Here is a 19,138-nt window from a genome sequence, read left to right as displayed (position 1 = left end):
TCACGGCCAGAGGAATTACCCGAACAAACTTTGATGAATAGAAGAGATAAAAGCAGTCAGGGTGACATCTGAGATTTAAAGAGATTGGCCTGTTAGTCAACTTAACTGCTGAGAAAGCATAAAAACCCCAAATCCACCATATTATTCTGCTGCACTGTTATATGTCATAATTACAGAAATTCATTATTTTATTCAATACGTCATGGAAGTCTCATGATTTGGTACATTGTTAATTTGGCCAATATATCAATGTTAAGAATGTGGCTTCCAGTTTGAGCTTCGATTTATTCTGACACTTTAATTAATGACAGTATGGCATTTGAGTAATATTGAAGGTTTGTCTGATTTAGTAGTTTCTCACAGATGTCATTTAACTGTTTGCTGATAAAGCCAAATCAAACAGAAGCTTTATCGCTTTGTAAAACTCCTCAATTTAATGCATTTCTGAAAGACATTCAGAGTGCAACATTGCTTGCTGAAATGTCCAAATGCAGGGGTCAGAAATGACAGAAATTTGATTTCAACCCAGACTTACTCAAGCTGCCTATTTGTACGTGCGTGTGTGTGTGTGTGTGTGTGTGTGTGTGTGTGTGTGTGTGTCCGTGTGTCCGTGTGTATGACCTGGTATCTGTCGGAGTGGTGGGCGTCCTCAGATGACAGGGGTGAGACCACAGGAGACTCTCCCTCCCGCTTGATGTGCACCGACAACAGCATCGACTGGAAAGACAGAGAGGAACAAAATTGTCTTTTTCTATGCAGATGATCTTTGTTACGTCATTGCCTCGGGGGTAAAGGTTACAGCAGAGCATGTCTTTTGCCCGACACCTGTTATATGAGAATGAACAAACAATGTGAAAAAAGGGAGAGGAACAATGGGAACAAGCTTACTGATTCCAAATAAAGCCATCCATTTTGCTTGAGAGTGTAATGACCCTGATGTAATGCAGGTGGCTGCCATGATGAGAGCTGGCTAAATTCTTCAAATGCAAAGTAAAAGGACTTCAATGGAGCTTCAATTAATATCTTATACTAATATGACTTATATCATAAAGCCACTGTGAAACAATGGGATTTTGCTCTGTTATCTAATGTGCTTTTTGTGGAATATGTTTTACAACAGGTCATTCTTATGACTTCTTATTGCAGTGCAAATGCCAAAGTCCTATCAAATATCTTCCTCCATGTCAATGAAAAGCGACCAGGCAAAGAGTACAAGAGGCAATGTTTTTGACTATTCAATCATATTCAAGTGAGGAAAGAAAAAGCCTAAACTACAAAAAGGCCGGCCTGAAAGGTCTCATTTACTCAGTTCAGGAGCAGCATGTCCGGCGGGACAGAATTACTCTCTGTAATATGGACCTTTTATACAAAAAGCTTTGCAACATACTGGTGGAAATGAAGTGTAAGAATTGAAGAAAGTTTAAGGTTTAGGGAAAACACATGAGCACTGAGAGAAGTTAAAGCACCAAAAGCAGCTCAGCTGAAGTGTGGGATCCAAACTGAGCCGTAAGTGTCAGTTGCAGTGAAAGAAATTAGTGCCAGTTCAAGTGTATAAACTGAAGTCAATTAAAAGTGTTGGCTGACGTGTAGGAACCGAACACTGTTGCAGTAAAAAAAAAAAAAAAAAAAAAAAGGAGGAGGAGCAGGAGAGAGCCACCCTTCTTTTTATTCCAAAGGTGAAGATCTGAGACCTGAAGAAGCATCCCGTGGGGTGTTAGCATTACGGTGAGAGTCGAGGGGAAAGAATGCAGTCACAATGTGACTTGCTTGTAAATGTTCAGAGAAGTTTAATTTAAGGTGAAAGATGAAGCAATGAGACAATGAGTAGTATAAGATGTGAAATCTTCAGAATAGATATCATTGATTCATTACAGCTGACTGTTAAACACCCAGAGGAGGCGAGGAGGAATAGGAGGAATCACCATGGAAGGGGAGGCCTCTGCACGGCATGCACCACCGACAGGTTGAATTGGTGTACCAAACCAGACAGGACCCCATGTTTAGGCTGCGCAACGAGGCCTCTGAGAGAGTACAGCACATAGTGGCAGGGTGTGGGATACAGGTAGGTACGGCATACATGGAATGCATAACCAAGTGGTGGGAATAGAGTAGAGGAACATCTCTGCCGAGTATGGGTTGGAAGTCCCAAAGTCAAAATGGGAGACACCTTTAAAGGTGGTGCAAAATGACAGAGCTAAGATCCCGTGGATCCAGACTGATAAGCAGGTGACAGCTAACCAACCGGACACTGTGGTGGTCCAGAAGAAAACTACAGAAGAAAGCAGTAGTGACAGATGTAGATATTCCAAGTGACAGCAACATCAAGAAGAAGGAACACGAGAGGCTGGAAAAATACCAAGGGCTGTGGGAGGAAGTTGAAAAGATGTGGGAATTGAAGGCAGCAGTGGTACTGGTGGTAAGCAGAGGAGCAGTCTGGGCTGTGACCTCCAAACTGGGAGAGTGGCTTCAGCAGATCCCAGGAACAACATCAGAAATCTCTGTCCAGAAGAGAGCAGTTCTGGGAACATCTAAGATACTGCATAGAACCCTCAAACTCCCAGGCCTCTGGTAGAGGACCCAAGCTGGAAAGAAGGGTACCATCAAGAAGAAAGGCGAGTGTGGAGTTTTTTTTTTTTTTTTTTTTTTACAAACATATACACGTACACACACACACACACACATATATATATATATATATATATATATATATATATATATATATATATATATATATATGTATATATATATATATATATATATATATATATATATATATATATATGTATATATATATATATATATATATATATATATATATATATATATATATATATATACATGCGTATCTAAAAAGGGACTTGGATTTATCCTTGGAGATTTTCAACAGTGTTATTGTCACAGATACTGAAAGTGACACGTCATTGACGGCTGTAACCTGCCAGACTGTCTATAAAATCCCTTCCACTGATTAGAGTTAATGTTTATGAGACGTTAAGGGGAGTTAGGGAAGAATGAGAGATTGGAAGAAGGGCGTTGAGGAGAGGGATAACAGGAGAAGAGGTAAATATCAGAGAGAGAAGAGTGTAACTGATTGACATTACAGTACACCGCCTGTCCATAAATCTGTCTCACAACACTTTTGCACACAGGCTCTCACAGACACACACGTATATAAAAGAATTTCCTCTTTTAACCCACTCTGTGACAAAAGAAAGACCAGGGAATTCGTCAAGTGACTCGGGAACAAGGAGGTAAGAGAAAGACTTGGAAATGAGAGAAAAAGGGAGGTAATATAACTTCTTTACAAGGCATAGTCCTGACACAGTCGTAGCTCTCTGAGTGTGTGTGGACTTTTATTTTCATTTGTGCCTCTGCCGCTGCTCCTATCTTTCTTTCTTCTTTCTTTCTTTTTTTTTTTTTTTACAAGGCAGCTATGAAATATTTGTATTTACAGTCGTCTCCTATTAATCAAGTGGAAAGGGGCAGAGCAGAGGCTTAAGTGCTCGACAGCAGTAATCTAATAATAATATGTGAGAAATGACCAACCTCCAGTGCTGCCACAGTAAATTGGACATTATGCATGGTGCTTTTCTGCCTCTGTGTGTGTGTGTGTGTGAGAGAGAGGTATTTTCTTCTTCTTTTTCTCAGGTTTAAAAAGGTCAGAAGACCTTCACCTGGGGGTGTTCTACGAATATGCTTAAGCTTCATCATTAGAATATGACATTTAATAGCATTCTACAAAGAGATTATGAGTGAAGCTCCTCCTCAAAATTAGCTCTTTAAAACCTGGAAATTTAATCAAAAGGCTGCATTTAAAGCTACATTCAGGTGAGTCAGCGCAGCTACACCTCACGGGGTCAGACATCTGAACTTTCTTCAGTTTTCTCAAACGCGCGTCAGACAGTTATGAGTGTGTGAGTATGTCAAAGAGTGTGAGGTCCTACAGGTATCACATGTTCTCCATCTAACCTCAATAACCTTATCCTAGCAAGTGGTTCCGAAAAAAGCCGTAAGTAGGCGTTTTGGGGTTAGTCTGTGGTTTAACAGGGGTGGGTGGTGCATACCAGGCTGGGGGACACAACAACAGGCCCATGTGCTTCAGACTGGCCCTCTCCATTCTCCGTGGCCTGCCGCTGAATACTAAACAACAGCGGTGAGATGCACAGTCACGGCTGCAGAGGAAGGGCAGCGCTCACCCCTCAACCCTCCTCCGTCTGCCTCCCTCAAGAGCAAGCCCACCCACAGTGCTGTGAGCGCTGCTTTAAGCCCAGGTCAGCACCCAAAGGCGCAGTGGAACATAATAAGGAACATGTGAATTAGCTGAGATCTCTTGGGCATTTATGTGCAAGTAAGATGCAGGGTGTGCTGCAGTATATGGCTTCTTGATGTGGAAACAAGCGTGGAAACACTGATGAACTGAGAAATCGGATCGCTGGAGATTGTCCATTCAAGAAAACGAGCATCAGCGAAAGTAAGGTGGGAAAAAGTTCAAATCAGCATAAATCACAAATAAAGACAAATCAGTTTAATACATATTGCCTCAAATCACATACACAGTATCTAGATTTTGTTGAAAAATGACATTTTAATTTGTTTAAATTAATTTCATAAAAAAAAGAGTCACCATCAAGTCACCCCACCATTCCTCCTTCCTTTTGATTCAGAAAGGCCATTCACTGACACAACTTGCTAATCAACTGTGAGCTGGCCTTTGTTCTATTACATCTAGCAAGAAAATAAGATGTCGGAGGAAGAGGTCTTTGATAAAGGTCTCAGACTGGCAGCGAGTGCCGGGTTCAGCACGGAAAAGTGCTACTTGATGGAATCATAGATCTTTCCTCATGTGATTTGACATCATCTGTCTTTCTTCTTTTCTTCTCTGTCATCTTAAATCTCTCTTCCTCGCTAATTGGAACGATCACTGAACAGTGCCTCTTGGTCCCACTGCCTGTTGTACCATGGGACACCGACACTGCTCTGTGAGTGTGTGTGTGTGTGTGTGTGTGTGTGTGTGTGTGTGTGTGTGTGTGTGTGTGTGTGTAAGATACAAGGCAGAGGTCTGTGGTGTAGCTCATTTCCCCTTAGTGCAGCGGAGAGGAACAGAGGCATCAGAGTGACAGCTCTGACAACAGGACGATGAGGAGCAGCTGCACATTTCCATGAAAACTAGCCATAAAAATCTGAACAGATGAATTATGCCCACATTCTGTAAACATGCGCTGCATTAAAAGATGAAGGTGATCTCACCTTGGGGGTTCCTGGAGTGACTGCTCCATCCTTGGACGAGAGGTTCTTATTGCTGTGGAGAAAGAAGTCAGAGTGGAATTTAGTGAGATTACATTACAGAATGCAGAGCTGAGTCCAATCTGGACACACGTCTTGTGCTTGTTCAGCAGCTTCCGGGCTAAAATACACACTTTCTGTGAATTTCACAAATGGCTCACGCGAGACCAAATTCTTGTGAATGCATTTGTTCACTTTCATCCGTTCTCCTTGACCCTTTATCTATCCATTTCTGCTACTTTGTGAGCGTAATTGAAGAATTACAGCAAGTATGACTACTATGAGAGCAGCGACGACGACTCAGAAAATCGGCTGTATGTACAGGCGAAGAACATTTACCGATGTTTGACGATCCTCATCACGCTCATGCACAAGCACACAAACACAGAGTGGGTGCTGAGGCAGAAGCAAAAAAATTACAGTCTAAGCAGTGATTTCAGTTGTCTGTGCAGTCATGTTGAGTCTGAAACAAAAACTCACTCTGTATGACTTTAAGTATTGTGGTTTCATAGACACACAGTGTGTGTGCCTGATCCATCTCCTATTGAAAATGTATGGGCCATCATGAAGGGGCCAATCGGACAACGATGACCACAGACTGTTGAGCAGCTGAAATCTTGTTTTCAGCAAGGATGGACACGTATTCCTCTGCAGAAACTCCATCATTTAGCATCCTTTGTTCCCAAATGACACAAAAGTTTGATTAAAAGGACGGGTGATGTAACACAATGGTAAACATGCCCCGATTGTAACTTAAAAAAAAAAAAAAATGTCTAGCATCAAATTTTAAAGTAGTTTTTACATTCTACATATTTTGAAGTTAGTCAGTGAAGATAATGAAACTCCTCTGTGTGGAATTCCAATCTCTGCGGACTCTGGGTGGAAAAGGGCTGGTTGTACGTAGTTTGAAAGATCAGAGATGAAACATGGAAAGTCAAAATGCATTAAACTGGCACCCGTGTGCCTTTGTTCTGCCAGCGACGCAGACACATGACATATATTCACATTAATGTTTTTCTGATGGCTTTCTCTAACGCCTTCAGCCACCCCACTCATCCTCGATCGATCTGTTCTTCTTTCATTTCATTTGATTTCCCCCTCTTTTCTTCCTCTGTTAGCCCTTCCATCGCTCTCTTTCTTTCTCCCAAACACACAGGGATGAATTTCTCAGAGCTTCACGAGGCGTTTCAACCGGCTCGACGTTGACACAGTGAGGCGGGATTGTTATGTTTGCTTTGAGACCCTGTTAGCACCCCGAACCCTCGGACACACAAGCATGCGCACACACTCATACACGCAGCGACTGACAGACAGTCAGACAGATCGAGAATAACTGAGCTGAAATATAATCTGTTGCTGCACGGGGATAAGAACGAAAGAGAGTGGGAAATGGTGTTTCTTTTTTCAATTCTTGGAAGTACCCACCTTCTTATGTGACTCTCTGCAAACTTATGATAAAATTATATGATTTGTTGTTAATATTGTTAATACTCATAGTCCTAACCGGTATGCTACTGAGCTTTTTTCCTCCTCAGTCCACTACTGCGTGAATCAATTCATTACACCTCCCCTCTCGCTGCTGACGTTTCAGCTCCTGGAGCGATGAGATGTGATGATGTTGGCAGCTGCCACTCTTCACTCGGGGCAAAAATGGTTGTGCCGGTCAGGGTCTATCACCACTTTACTTCCACTACTACCTTCTTTTCTACATCGCTCCCACCTGCTCGTGGTCATGGTTAGTTCAAGGTACTGTACATGTTAGGTTGAGATGTTCAAAATACATAGTTAGGAACTAAACATTGTTATGGACTATGCAACGCTACCCAAAACTACAGCTGCCAACCAAAACATTGCCATCGCACATTTTCAAGCTTTGATTGTGAACTGTCTAAATTTTGGACATGTGGACACATATAAGACAAGATGTCTAAAAGAAAATGTCGAGTTTAGATACGGCCTAAGGTCTGGTATGACTTCAACTTCAACTTGGCAAACAGGTTTATAAAGGTTGTCCCTGTGTTGTGTACACCTGTGGATGCACATATGCATCTGTATATTGTCTTGTAACCGTGTGAGCGCATTTGTGTGTGTTGGCCTCACCTTCACCAACAAAGAGCACAAACATGGGTGACACAGTCAAGCTGCCGTGTAACGCAGGGAGAATCTGCCAACACCACCCCTCCCTCCTCACAGATACCTCTTTTACTCCTTCCCTATCCCTGCCTCTGTCATCTCTCCCTCCTTCTCCCTCCATCTCTCTTTTATTCATTACCTGGAACCTCTGCAGAGGCATCAACAATAACAGCCACCTCCACCTGCTTGTTGACAGTGTCAAACAGCGACAAGAGAGGGAGGGAGCGCGAGAGAGGACATCAGTTGCATGCCTGCCTCGATGGGAGAAAATTGCCTCAGTGACAGAGGGGGGGTGATGGAGAGATGAAAGGGGAGTGAAAAGGAAGGGTGGGGGGACGTGGTGAAGGAGGACGAGCGGGCAACACAAAGCGGCGAGATGAAAGAGGACAGAAAACCAGAGAAAGGAAGAGAGGGAGTGATGGGAGAGTCGGTGTGCTGCCGCCTCTTCTCACGGCTTCACACGTCTGTTCGCCTGATTCTATGAATTTTTGATGGTGGGGGTTAGGGGCCTGGAAAATCCAGCTGGCTGTCACGTCAAAGACAGGAGAGGGGTGGTGTGGAAATGAGCAGCACGGCAAATAGAAACAAACACAGCAGACAAGCCGGGGGGGGGGGGGAGATGAAAGATACAGTTTAAAATGTGTTGTGGTTGTGAGGCTTGTGTGAGGAGAGGGGACAGGTGAGGGCATGTGGGTGCCTCAACAAGTAGTTCCTACAGTCCCATCGTGTTGGGCAGGGGAGCTGCTTATAGAGACTGAAGTAGACATTCTGAATCCCACCAATGTGTCATGTCTGTGACTTCTTGCCATGTTTTTAGTTTGTGTTTGGTTCTTAGTTTTTATCATGTCTTTGTTTTAGGCGCCTTTTGTTTGAACTTTGTGTTTTTTGTAAATAAATCAAGTTTGCTTTTTTCGAATTTCTGCATCCGTGTCCTTTCACACCACCCAAACTGACACCATGATAAGGAAGTAAAGGACAGGTGGTGGTCAAATGCACCATTTTTACTGTCATCTGCTGTAAAATGACGTTGGAAAATGCAAATGATTTTTCAAACTAAGTTCATGACCGCCCGGTCCGTCTCAAACAAACAAGTTACAACTTTAGTCTTTGTGAGTGTTATGTAATGACACACATCATACAGCTGCAGTGACACACCAGAGCAACTTTTGAAATGTAACATACAGTTTTCAAGATTGAAGTGCATGAGAAAACTGTGATATCCGTCTAAAACAGCGATGTCTAAAAGAAAAAAAGGATTCTCAGATTTTCAACTCAATAAAAGATCTGCAACTTGCCATACTGGTACTGAAAACTATCTTAAAGTATTGATCACCCCGTTAAAAAAAAAAACCCACCACACACATACTCGCTCATTATACCAGAACTCTAAAGGGGTAATAAAGTAACAAAATTACTTCTTTATGTAAATTCTTTGGAATGCTCCACTCTAAACACACTGGCCAAACTTAGAGCTATAATTTCAGCTTTGGAACTATAAAGGCTGGATACAAGCCCTGAGAACCCTTGTAGATTGATGTTGGACATTTATTTGTGAGTATAAAGAGGATTCTTTTTGTCATTCTCTGGGATTTTACTGCCCAGTCCCATAGGAAAATAGATGTGCTTGTCCAAAATGTTATAAAGTCACAATAACAATTTTTATTTTACTGCCTGATGTCTTGAATACACAAGCGTTCAGGCGACATGATGCAAAACTGAAATTATATATTTATTAATACTTAACCCATACCGTGTGTTTTATATCGCTGACCCCGACCATATTTTTGTTAATAACCTGGCATGCAATGATTACATTTTTTTTTTTACTGTAGTAACTATACACATTTTTGAAGCTTTTGTTAAAAATAATCGCTTTGCACTGTGGACCAATGGAGCGATGACACAATCTTGAGTGAAACTGCATTGGATCACATGAATTTGATCCAAATGAGTCATTTCTTTGTGATCACTGACTGATGTTGTAATGTATAGCACCACTGACACATAGAACAAGCTCAACCACTTCCCTTTTTTTTTAGGGTTAAGTTATTGTAAATGTTAAAAGAAACAACGAGATAATATTAGCTGCTACACTCAATATTGGCCAGTCTGATAAACCGGCGGTGTTAAATTAAATGAATTTGTAAGCAGCTCCATTCACTAAAACCATCCGTCTTCAATCCTACACAAGAAGGGACAGGCTGGGTTTGACTGACAGCCTGCTAGCTCTACAACCTACCAGAGGGGTGACAGCGAGAGTGACATAAAGATGAATAAGTCTTTTCTTGGTGGGAGAAGGGTGGAATGGAAAAAGGGAAGAATAGAGGGATGGGGTGAAACTCAAATACTGATTGCTTTTTGCCTTTTTGTGTCATGCGGTTGAGAGGTGGGGGCTTGGCCGTGTGGAGGCAAATTGATTGTAGTGGAGGAGGGAGAGGAAGAGGAGCAGAGGTACAAAGACGAGGGGGGTGATGGGCTATGTAGATTACTTTGCCCCCCTGAGCCACCTGACGTGTACAGGGCATGATAGATTTCCATTTGCCAAACTCCATGTACGTGTGTGATTTCCGTGTCCATGCAGAAGCTGTGGCCCGTGAACATGTGACAGAGCTCCCAGTCACAAGAGGGGACAGGCTGGCAGTCCTAATCAAACAACTGCCAGCCAGAGGAGGAGGAATACCAAACAAATAGAAAGACGCATAAGAACAGATACTTAGAGCAGGCAGATGTGGCACACACCTTCATTTCCATACCCACGGCTCTTTTATTCAGCCAGCGCCGGGTGTCATTAAAGGCAGATTTACTACAAATTGGACCAAATTCCCACTGTCACTTTCAATGGTGGCAGCTACCATGCAGAGAGCCAGAAAGAAGGAGAGACAGCGGGTGTGTGCGTGATTTAGCATGAGGTTACTTTTGTGATGTAAAACACACACAAAACTCTCTGCCTCTGCTTTGTCTCCCGTCTGCATTCCTTCACAAAAACTCAGTGTATCTTTACGTGTTTTCCTGCACGTGATGCAACATTCATCAAAAAACATCCTGAAGTGCGATCCCCTGCACCCCCCCTCCCCTTCTCTACTGTCTTTTTTTTTTTTTTTTCTGGCAGTGTGACTGTGGGTTAATGGTGAGTAGGTAAGTCAGCCAGGCGTGACACTGGCCATCATCCCATCTCACCCAGGGATGACGCTATTTCCTTAAATAACTGTGTGTGTGAGAGAGAGAGGAGAGGTGTGTGTTTGTATGTGGGGTCTAAGCTTCCTCAACTTGGAACCCAGGGAGAAGGACAGACTTCTAACCTTCATTAATAATTGAAACACAAACACACACCTTGTCATATCACAAGATGATGAAAGGTTCTCCCATCAATCCTTTTTTTAATTTGATTTGATCAATTCTTTGCCCTAGGATCTACTTTTCCCCCCAAACGTCCTGCTTTTTGGATAAACTAAACCAAGCTAATCTTTTATTACGAAGACCGTGAGATGTGGAACACCTCATGACTTTAACCGCACTTTGTTCTTTTGATTTTGCCACCTCTTCTTTGTCTTCGACAATGCAAATAAATGACAAGATCATGTTCAAAAACAGGAAAGAGGACAGGAGATTTTGGAATGAAAAATAGATAGCAGGAAAGCCCCCCCCCCCCAAAAAAAAGTTGAAGCACGGAGACAAGAGAATTGATACATAAAAGTGAGGGAGACTGAAAGGAAGAGATAAGAGAGAACAGGGAGGATTAGAGACAACTGAGGAGGATAGACAGATGAAAGCAAGAATCAAATGATGAGGGTGATGAGGGAGAGGAAGAATGAAGATGACAGGTGCAGACGCAGAGGGACAGCAGGAGCACGAGCAGTGTAAACCTGGGGTAAATGAAGTGTGATTTCCACATGGGGTGACGCTATCTGGCGCCCTGTCTCTCTGGGTTAATGGGTACTATCATAAAGCTGGGCCGCTTAGGTGGACACCGGGTCACGCACAGACATACCCACAGAGAGGCGGCCCACCAGGTACACAAACACACACACACACACACACATCCAAGCGTACGGTCAAGGTGAAATATGGGTCCTAATGGTTGTGTCCCATCGTTAAAAGGGCTTGGAGTTGATTTATCCGTCGTAAAACGGCTCGTGCAACTGTCACGGGGAGAAGAAGGGGGCGGCGGTGAACTCGGGGTCACAGGTTTGCATCCTAATCCCTGTAGGAAACACTTAGCTTTACGTTGACGGCATGCTTCTGCCTTTTATGCAGATTTATGGCAACAAAGTCTCCGCACAAGACGGGTCGGAGAGACTGACGGGAAGCATGAGCTGAAGTGCAGCCCATGCAGTTCTATGAACCCGTCGGCTTCGTCTTTTATTTTTTCGTTTGCTTAACTCAAAAGTGTTGCACATCATCAGGCTCAACTTTTTCCACATCCACAAATGCAACACTTTGGATTCAGTGGACTCAGTTTGAAGTTGAACACCTTCTACAGTGACTAGAAATACATGCAAGTCTTACCTGAGGCATATGGCAGCTAGCCTCTCTATTTCTGTCTCCATGTGTTCCTGGAGCTCTCCGGGCCTGAGCAGCACCTGGCAAATGGGACAGACTGGAGCCTGGCTGTCATACAGGGACATCTTCTTTTTACCTGGAGACAAAACAAAAACCAAGAGAAACTATTACAGAATCAGTGGAGATAGGACAGACAAGAATTAGGCACCCGAACACTCCTTGTAATGGAAATTGTTTAACGTGGACCAATCGAGTTGTGTTTGAGCTTTTTTTGGTTTTCTTGTGCTTTCCTTTTCGAGTTGACAGAGCTGGCTTAATGACAGAGGAGCTAGAAACTGAAGCCAAAAAAATCAGCAGATGAATTTAAGAATCCAACAACTTCATTTTTACCCTCTAAAATGTGCATGAGCATCAGATTTCTGTATTGCACACTTGCAAAAAGTGGAACACAGTGCTGCACAGTCTCTATTGTCTAATGTTGCTCTCAGGTCAAAGCAGGGGGTGGGGGGGTGGGGAGGTGGGGGAGTTAAAGAAGTGTCTGCCGTGGATGAGATAATGCTGTATGGAGTCTGCCAACACTACCTCACTTCATTGTCCTTCATCAGCAGGGCAACAGGGTGGAGCCCACCTGTTTGTGTGTTAGCATGTATGACATTGTGCATCTAGTGGTTTGTGTGGAGTGTGTGTGTGCGCTCTGCAAATTGTACTCCATGTACTCTTTGAGCCTTTGTGTTTGGCGTATGTACGTGTGCAACAGTGTAAGTCTCACCTCTCAAAGTTTACCTTTGGCTCTGTCTAAAAATAGCGGCTATTGAAATCGTATCGGTGCTTAATGTTGGAGGACACTTCCTGATTTCCTGTATTCAGCCAATCAAACAGGCTTTTTTTAGTCCATGAACAAAAGGCCCCGCCTCAGCCAGGACATCCCGTTTAGACTCCTTGTCACCACGGCAACAAGAGGGACAGGTAGGTCAGACTCTCTCTCCGTCTTGTTTCTGGTGTTTTTCTCTGTTATACACACGCACACTTACAATTATGTACATGGATATGCAACTCTCAGGGGGACGTGTATCTTTGCTCATATATCGGTCTGCAAGAGGAACCGTCTCGTCAGGAGACGACTTGAAGGGAACACACACACACGCACACACACACACACACACACACACACACACACACACACTCACTTTTCCTCTTCTACTCTTTTCTCAAATCGTGTGTGTGTGTGCATACATACAAGCCTCTCATTGTCTTCCGCTGCTGCTACACAGAGCAGTGGATATGTTAAGTGACTTTGAAAAATAGGTAATCGATTGCCTCTTCTGTCTTTTTCCTCTGCCTTCCTTTATCTACCTGATTTTTCTTTTTCACACTTTTCCCTCTCACACAAATTTTCTTTAGCTTGATCAATTTCTCATTTTCAGCTCCCTGCTATCTCTTTCTTTTTCTTTCTTTCTTTCTTTCTTTCTTTCTTTCTTTCTTTCTTTCTTTCTTTCTTTCTTTCTTTCTTTCTTTCTTTCTTTCTTCTCCACATGCCCCGAAGATATTTCTCCCTCTGCTTTTTTTTCTCCATTCTCTTTACTCGACCCTCCCCACCGCCGCCGCACCCCTTTCTCCCCTTTATTGCTTTGACAAGATAATTTGAGTAATGCTGAAGTCAATGCCACCCAGCACTGCAAACAAAGAAAGCTCCAATCCTCGTCTGCAGCCGCTGTGGCTTCCTCTATTCCACGGATAAACACACTCCTAGAGGTTCCTCACACAATCATATGTCTGAGTTTGCTCATTTTCTAAGCTTTTGTAATGTGAGAAACAGAAATTTTCCTTTTGCATAGTATAAATTTGCGTTTTGATTTTCAATATGAGGCTATTTTCTTTTGAGCTGTGAAATATTCTGTATGAGTGAGACTTTCTTTATTGGTAGTTTCATAACAAATGGTTGTGACAACAGCAACACAACCATGAATACAAGTAAAGAATAAACTGCTAGAAGTTTTATAACATGTGAATTGATTTTGAATTCAACTTTTTGCCAAACTTGCGCATTATACCAAGACATGCAAATGATACTGGCTCTGATATGAGGGAGCAGGTGGAATCAGCGGCCAGCTGCCGCAAAGATTAGGAAAACAAAACTATTTTTTTCAATCAGAGACGTAATTTGCAGCCATGAAAACATAAAAAGCAGCCTGAGGACATCAAATTTACAACAAAATATTTCAAAACTAAACCTTATCAAAGTGTGAAATGCAGTCCATGAATAATAATGTGGATAAATCCTGATAAATTAAGCATCAGAATACTAGGAGGGAGCAGGTTTCCCTACTGACACTGCTGCTTTGTTAGGACTTCTTAATGAGTGCTATGCACTGCAAAAAGGACACCTTGTGGATATATGGAGATGCTACTGTCTGCGTTTGATGCTCTGGGCGCCTTGTACACTCTCAAAAAGGTGACAATTAAAAGATTCTTTATTATCGTTATGTCATCTAAGCTAATTTAATATCTGCCAGTCAAAACAAACTTAAACGTGAACCAATTTGAACATTTTATAGTGTTTATGAAACAGAAGAATGTGGTTACATCAAAAAAAAGTAATCCAAAGTTTTGACTTATGACCTTCGACCATTTCTTTGAAGTTCTCCCTTATTATTCCAACTTGTTCGTGGTTACTGTCTCTCATTTTTTATCATTTCACTTCATTATTTCTTTCCTTTTCCCTCCTCTGTTTTTCCCTGTCTTTGTCCATTGTTCCCACAGGGAAGTGAGTGATAGGGAGAGGTGAATGGACAGATAAATCCAGTGGTGGAGAAGAAAAGGAAGAGAGGGGGTAAAGCGTTGATGTGATGCAATGTCGCAGACAAGGCTTGTCAGCCCCTTAAAGATGATTAATGTTGGGGTAAGACACATACACACCAACATGCTCTGCTTTGGACCAAACAGCGCAAATACACACTCGCCCTGAAGCGCAACAAGGGAGCGTTTAATCTCAGGAATCACAGGGAAGGCAACAGAGTTAGAGAGGGTGGGGGAAGGTGGAGGATGTAGGTGAGAAAACAGCCGGACAATAACAAGGCAATAGGCCTGACAGGACTTTTTAGTGGTGAGATTCCTCAGTAAAATGTTGGTTGGCGGAGCCCAACGAGGGATGGATGGATGCATAGAGGGACGAGAGGAGAGAGGTGTGCATCTTCCTGACAGGAATGATGGAATATAAGCCTGATCCCCCCTAATGTGCCAAGATGGATCGTCTCATTTCACCTTCTCTGACTTCCTTTCTTTTCTCTTTTCCTCTCTCAGTCCCTCCATCCGTCACCACTCTCTCCCTCCATCTCCTATTTCCCTTTTGCTCCTCCTTCCAGATCTCTTTCTCTCCTACTTCTCCATCCTTTTTTACCCCTGTCACCACCTTTCACCACATTCCCTCCTTTTCATCTTTGTCACCTGATCCACTTAATGGTGTGCACTGGTTTTGTTCATGTCACAAAACAGTAAGTCACTCAGCTAACAGGCAGCACATCCTCTGACTTTTCGTATCCTCCATCTGATTTGTTTACTGACTGCTTTGGTCCTGACATAACAGTTTGGCGGGGCAAACTCAAGCGTTAACCTCCAGGACTGAGAAATGAAGCCAATGTGGAAGGGGTGGCTTCATCCGATCCCCAAAACCAGCTGCTGTTACCAAATGTGTAAAGACATGGCTGTAAAGGGAGCTGTTGTTCTGTATATCTGTGGTATATTGACCAAAGAATGTTACAGACATTTCTTTCAGACCTCAGGAAGTGTTGCATTCTTATGAAAAAAAAACATGTGATCTGTCTCCTTTACAATGGTAAACACAAACCAATGGTGAGATCAAAATGGTTATGTCCATCTTCTGTATACATGCCAATGGTCTAACTTAACCTAACTGAAGTTTCTGATATGTCATAGGATCAAATGTTTGTACAAATATCGGAACACTTCATGTTTTATGTATTGCGAGTTCCAAGTCATGTTTAATCAATGTTAAAATTAAATATGCCCTTGGCTAAGTGTTCATATCCTCAAATAATGAGTGGAGTCACGCAAACAAACACAACTAGACGGGCCATTAAGGACAACAGATGGTGAGGAGGAGGAAGCTTGATCATACAGAAGAGTGGAGAGGAAAGATAGTTACTCTTCCTTTTCCCTGTCCCTTCTTCCATGCCTTTGTATTGTTAAACTTTCATCCTTGCTTTCAAACATCGATATATTCCTCCTTTCCATCCAGCCTTCCAACCACAACATCCTTATTTTCTCCCCTGGTGGTGCCACTCTTTCTTCATTGCTTCCTTTGTACAGTAGCACTTTCTGCTCTTCCTCCCTCCCGTCCTTCTTATATTCGCCTAAAGATATAAATGAAAATGACAGGATATTCTATAAAATCTATCTCTGATGTCCCTGACTTTGTAGCCAACAGCTGATAAAAACTGTAAACAGTCAGTTTAATCCCTTTTAAGGAGCATCCTTCACCTCACCTAATTTCAAACCTTTTCTCTCCTCCGTCTTTCAGTGTCTCTCTCCCCTCTCACTCTTTTGCTTTTTCCCAGATGAAGCGCAAATCAATAGATTGTAGATAGCACATGCTCGCAGTCACAGACTACAATGGACTGAAGTAAAAGGCCACCTTCATAGAAGATAGGGATTGTCAGCTCAATACTTGCTCTCAATGGGGCCGGAGATAAAACACCATTTGGGGTGTCCTCATGGCTCAATGGGTTAAGAGTCTAAGCATGTGTTCGAAACACTGTGGGTCCAAATCCCATTAATGGCCTGTACTGTGTGTCTTCTCTTCACTTTTATCCAGCACTGCTGCCTGTCAGGAAATGGTCATATAGAGCTGAGCAAAAGTCTTGAGCCAACCGTCATCTCTTTATATTTTGTATCCAAGAAGCCAGACTGTTGTGTAATCTTTCTTAAACTGGTCTTGAACAATTAGTTCTTCAGGATTTCTGAAGGCCTTTAAAACCTTTCTTTAGACATTGGCTGTTTTTGTCACTAATACAGTACATGCAGTTGATCATTTTCAGAGCAATGACTTTTTCTTTTTTGTGATAAGCCACTTAACATTGACGTATGAATGAATTAAAAATAAAAAGGCATCTGACTCAAGGGTTAAACACAATTTGACAGACTCAACATGGTGTGCAGTGTGTCCTGGACTGAAAATCTGTAGCATCCTCCCCAAAGCCCGTACCTCAACATTACTGAAGCAGTGTGGGATCATCTGGACAGAGAACGGAACTAAAGGCAGCCGACATCCAAAGAAGATCTTTGGGATGTCCTTCAAGAAGCCTGGAGAACTATTCCTGAAGACGACTTAAAGATATGACAAAAAAGCTTTTCTAAGAGGGTTCAGACTGCTTTGAAAAATAAAAATGCTCATAGCAAATATTGGATTCAAGATTGTTAAGAGTTTTACAAACTCTCTTTTTTGCCTATAACTCTATTTCCATTTATGTTTGCACATTTCAACAAATAACCGCATCCGTTTCCCGTAAAACATAAAGAAATTAGGGGTGGCTTTTACTTTTGCTCGGTACTGTAGGTGTACACTGAATTTTATATTAATAAATCTGGAATCCATTGGGATCAGAAACGTACTGATATAACACTTTCAGGCCATTGGTTTTATTGTGCTGCTTCCTCAAAGGAGGGAAGGAGCAACATTTGCCGTGTAAAGAAGAAACAGAAACTTGACCTTCCATGAACTTGATCATTTTCTTTTATATCTTTTCTTTTATATCTTCTGTAAAGTATTGAGTGGACTTGTAAATTATACACACAATCAGCTAATGAGTGCTGAGCATGTAAACTGGATTTAAGCACAACAATAAGAGTCAGATAAGAGAAGGGCCAGATTTATGGGCTGGCACACACACACACAGTGTGTTTGTGGGAGACACTCAGGTTCACACGCATTCTGCTGCACACACACTTGCAAAACACACAGGCACATTTCCCAAATGGAATTACAGTGTCCATATGTAGAGACTTTTTCTGTCCTTGAACAACTGTCTTCTCCTTATGTGCGCACACACACACACACACACACACACACACACACACACACACACACACACACACACACACACACACACACACACACACACACAGACACACACACACTTCCATTCCCCCACCTTGCTGTTCCCCCTAAATGAGTTTTCTGACATGCATCAAGTGTTTATGCCTGCTACCCCTCTTTTCTCATCCTCCTCCTCCTCCTTTTTCTCCCTCCCCTCCCTGCTCACCCAGCCGGTTAGCTATAACACCCGCCAACATTGGTAAACAAGGAAATCTCTCAGCCGCGGCCCGGCGCGTAACCGCATTACCGCGCCCGATAACCTCTTCAAATAATGTGCGATAAGGGGAATTTGATTTGATTCACCAAAGGGAAAGAGGGCCACTTCTGCTCCCCTTCCAATCTCTTCCTTTTCCTTTTCTTTATTTCTCGTTCTTTCCCCTCTCTCCGCCGTCTTCTTCTTTTCACTTAGCCCGAGGGCCAGGCCTCCTCCTCCTCTTCCCGCCACATCCTCCCCTTCTCCAGGATGACACTGCCTCGCATCCGCAATCAAATAAATCCCGCCGAGGTGTCAGCCCTCATTTGGACTCTCCCCTGTCTTCTCACAGACCAACGCAAGGTGAGGTGAGAGGGGCCCCGTAAAGCCATCATCTCCATAATGGCAAATATGAGCCCTAAAGCCCAAAACCAGGGGGCCGCATTAACACAAATGGGACCGGCAAGGTGTGTGTGCGCCTCCAAGTGAAGTGATATGGTTTTTTTCTTAAGTGAGCTGTGATCTAAGCAGGCTAGACACTGATCTCTGCCCGTGTCTGTGTGTGTGTGTAAAATAGATGAGGCTGTGTGGCTCATTCAGAGGACATTTGATGAAATGGAAAGGGGGTCAGCTTCAGTTTGCCACCCGGGCTGCTTTGCGTTACTCTGCGCATGTGTGCGTTTCCTGTGTCTGTCAGACCTTGTGTGTGTGTGTGTGTGTGTGTGTGTGGGTTTGTTCGTGTATGCAGTCTCACTCCCTGACAGTGATGCATGGTGCTTTTAAATAGCACTCCTCCACGCCCTGCTCAAAACTCATCACCAGGCTCTTTCGCTATCCCTCCCTTGCTCCCTGGGGTTGTCACTTTTAGAAAAGCAAATGAAATGTCGGCTCAGCGGAGAGGAGGGATGAAGAGATGG

General features: G+C 42.9%; 1 protein-coding gene across 7 annotated transcripts in view; it reads right to left on the bottom strand.

Annotated features, from left to right (window-relative positions):
• Positions 1–19,138, bottom strand: part of rnf220a (ring finger protein 220a) — a 151,667-nt gene that overhangs the window by 30,059 nt on the left and 102,470 nt on the right. For all 7 annotated transcript variants that reach the window (XM_075483789.1, XM_075483790.1, XM_075483787.1 and 4 more), the window contains exons 2-4: positions 11,923–12,052; positions 5,248–5,299; positions 622–717 (exon numbers count right to left, since the gene is read on the bottom strand). In XM_075483789.1, the coding sequence (XP_075339904.1) occupies positions 622–717; positions 5,248–5,299; positions 11,923–12,052 (278 nt within the window). The remainder of the gene's footprint in view (positions 1–621; positions 718–5,247; positions 5,300–11,922; positions 12,053–19,138) is intronic.

Source organism: Odontesthes bonariensis, chromosome 14 (assembly GCF_027942865.1).
Source record: "Odontesthes bonariensis isolate fOdoBon6 chromosome 14, fOdoBon6.hap1, whole genome shotgun sequence".
In the NCBI taxonomy this organism is placed as follows: domain Eukaryota; kingdom Metazoa; phylum Chordata; class Actinopteri; order Atheriniformes; family Atherinopsidae; genus Odontesthes; species Odontesthes bonariensis.
Note: the sequence above shows the minus strand (reverse complement) of the source record. Positions and strands in the feature narration are given on the sequence as shown.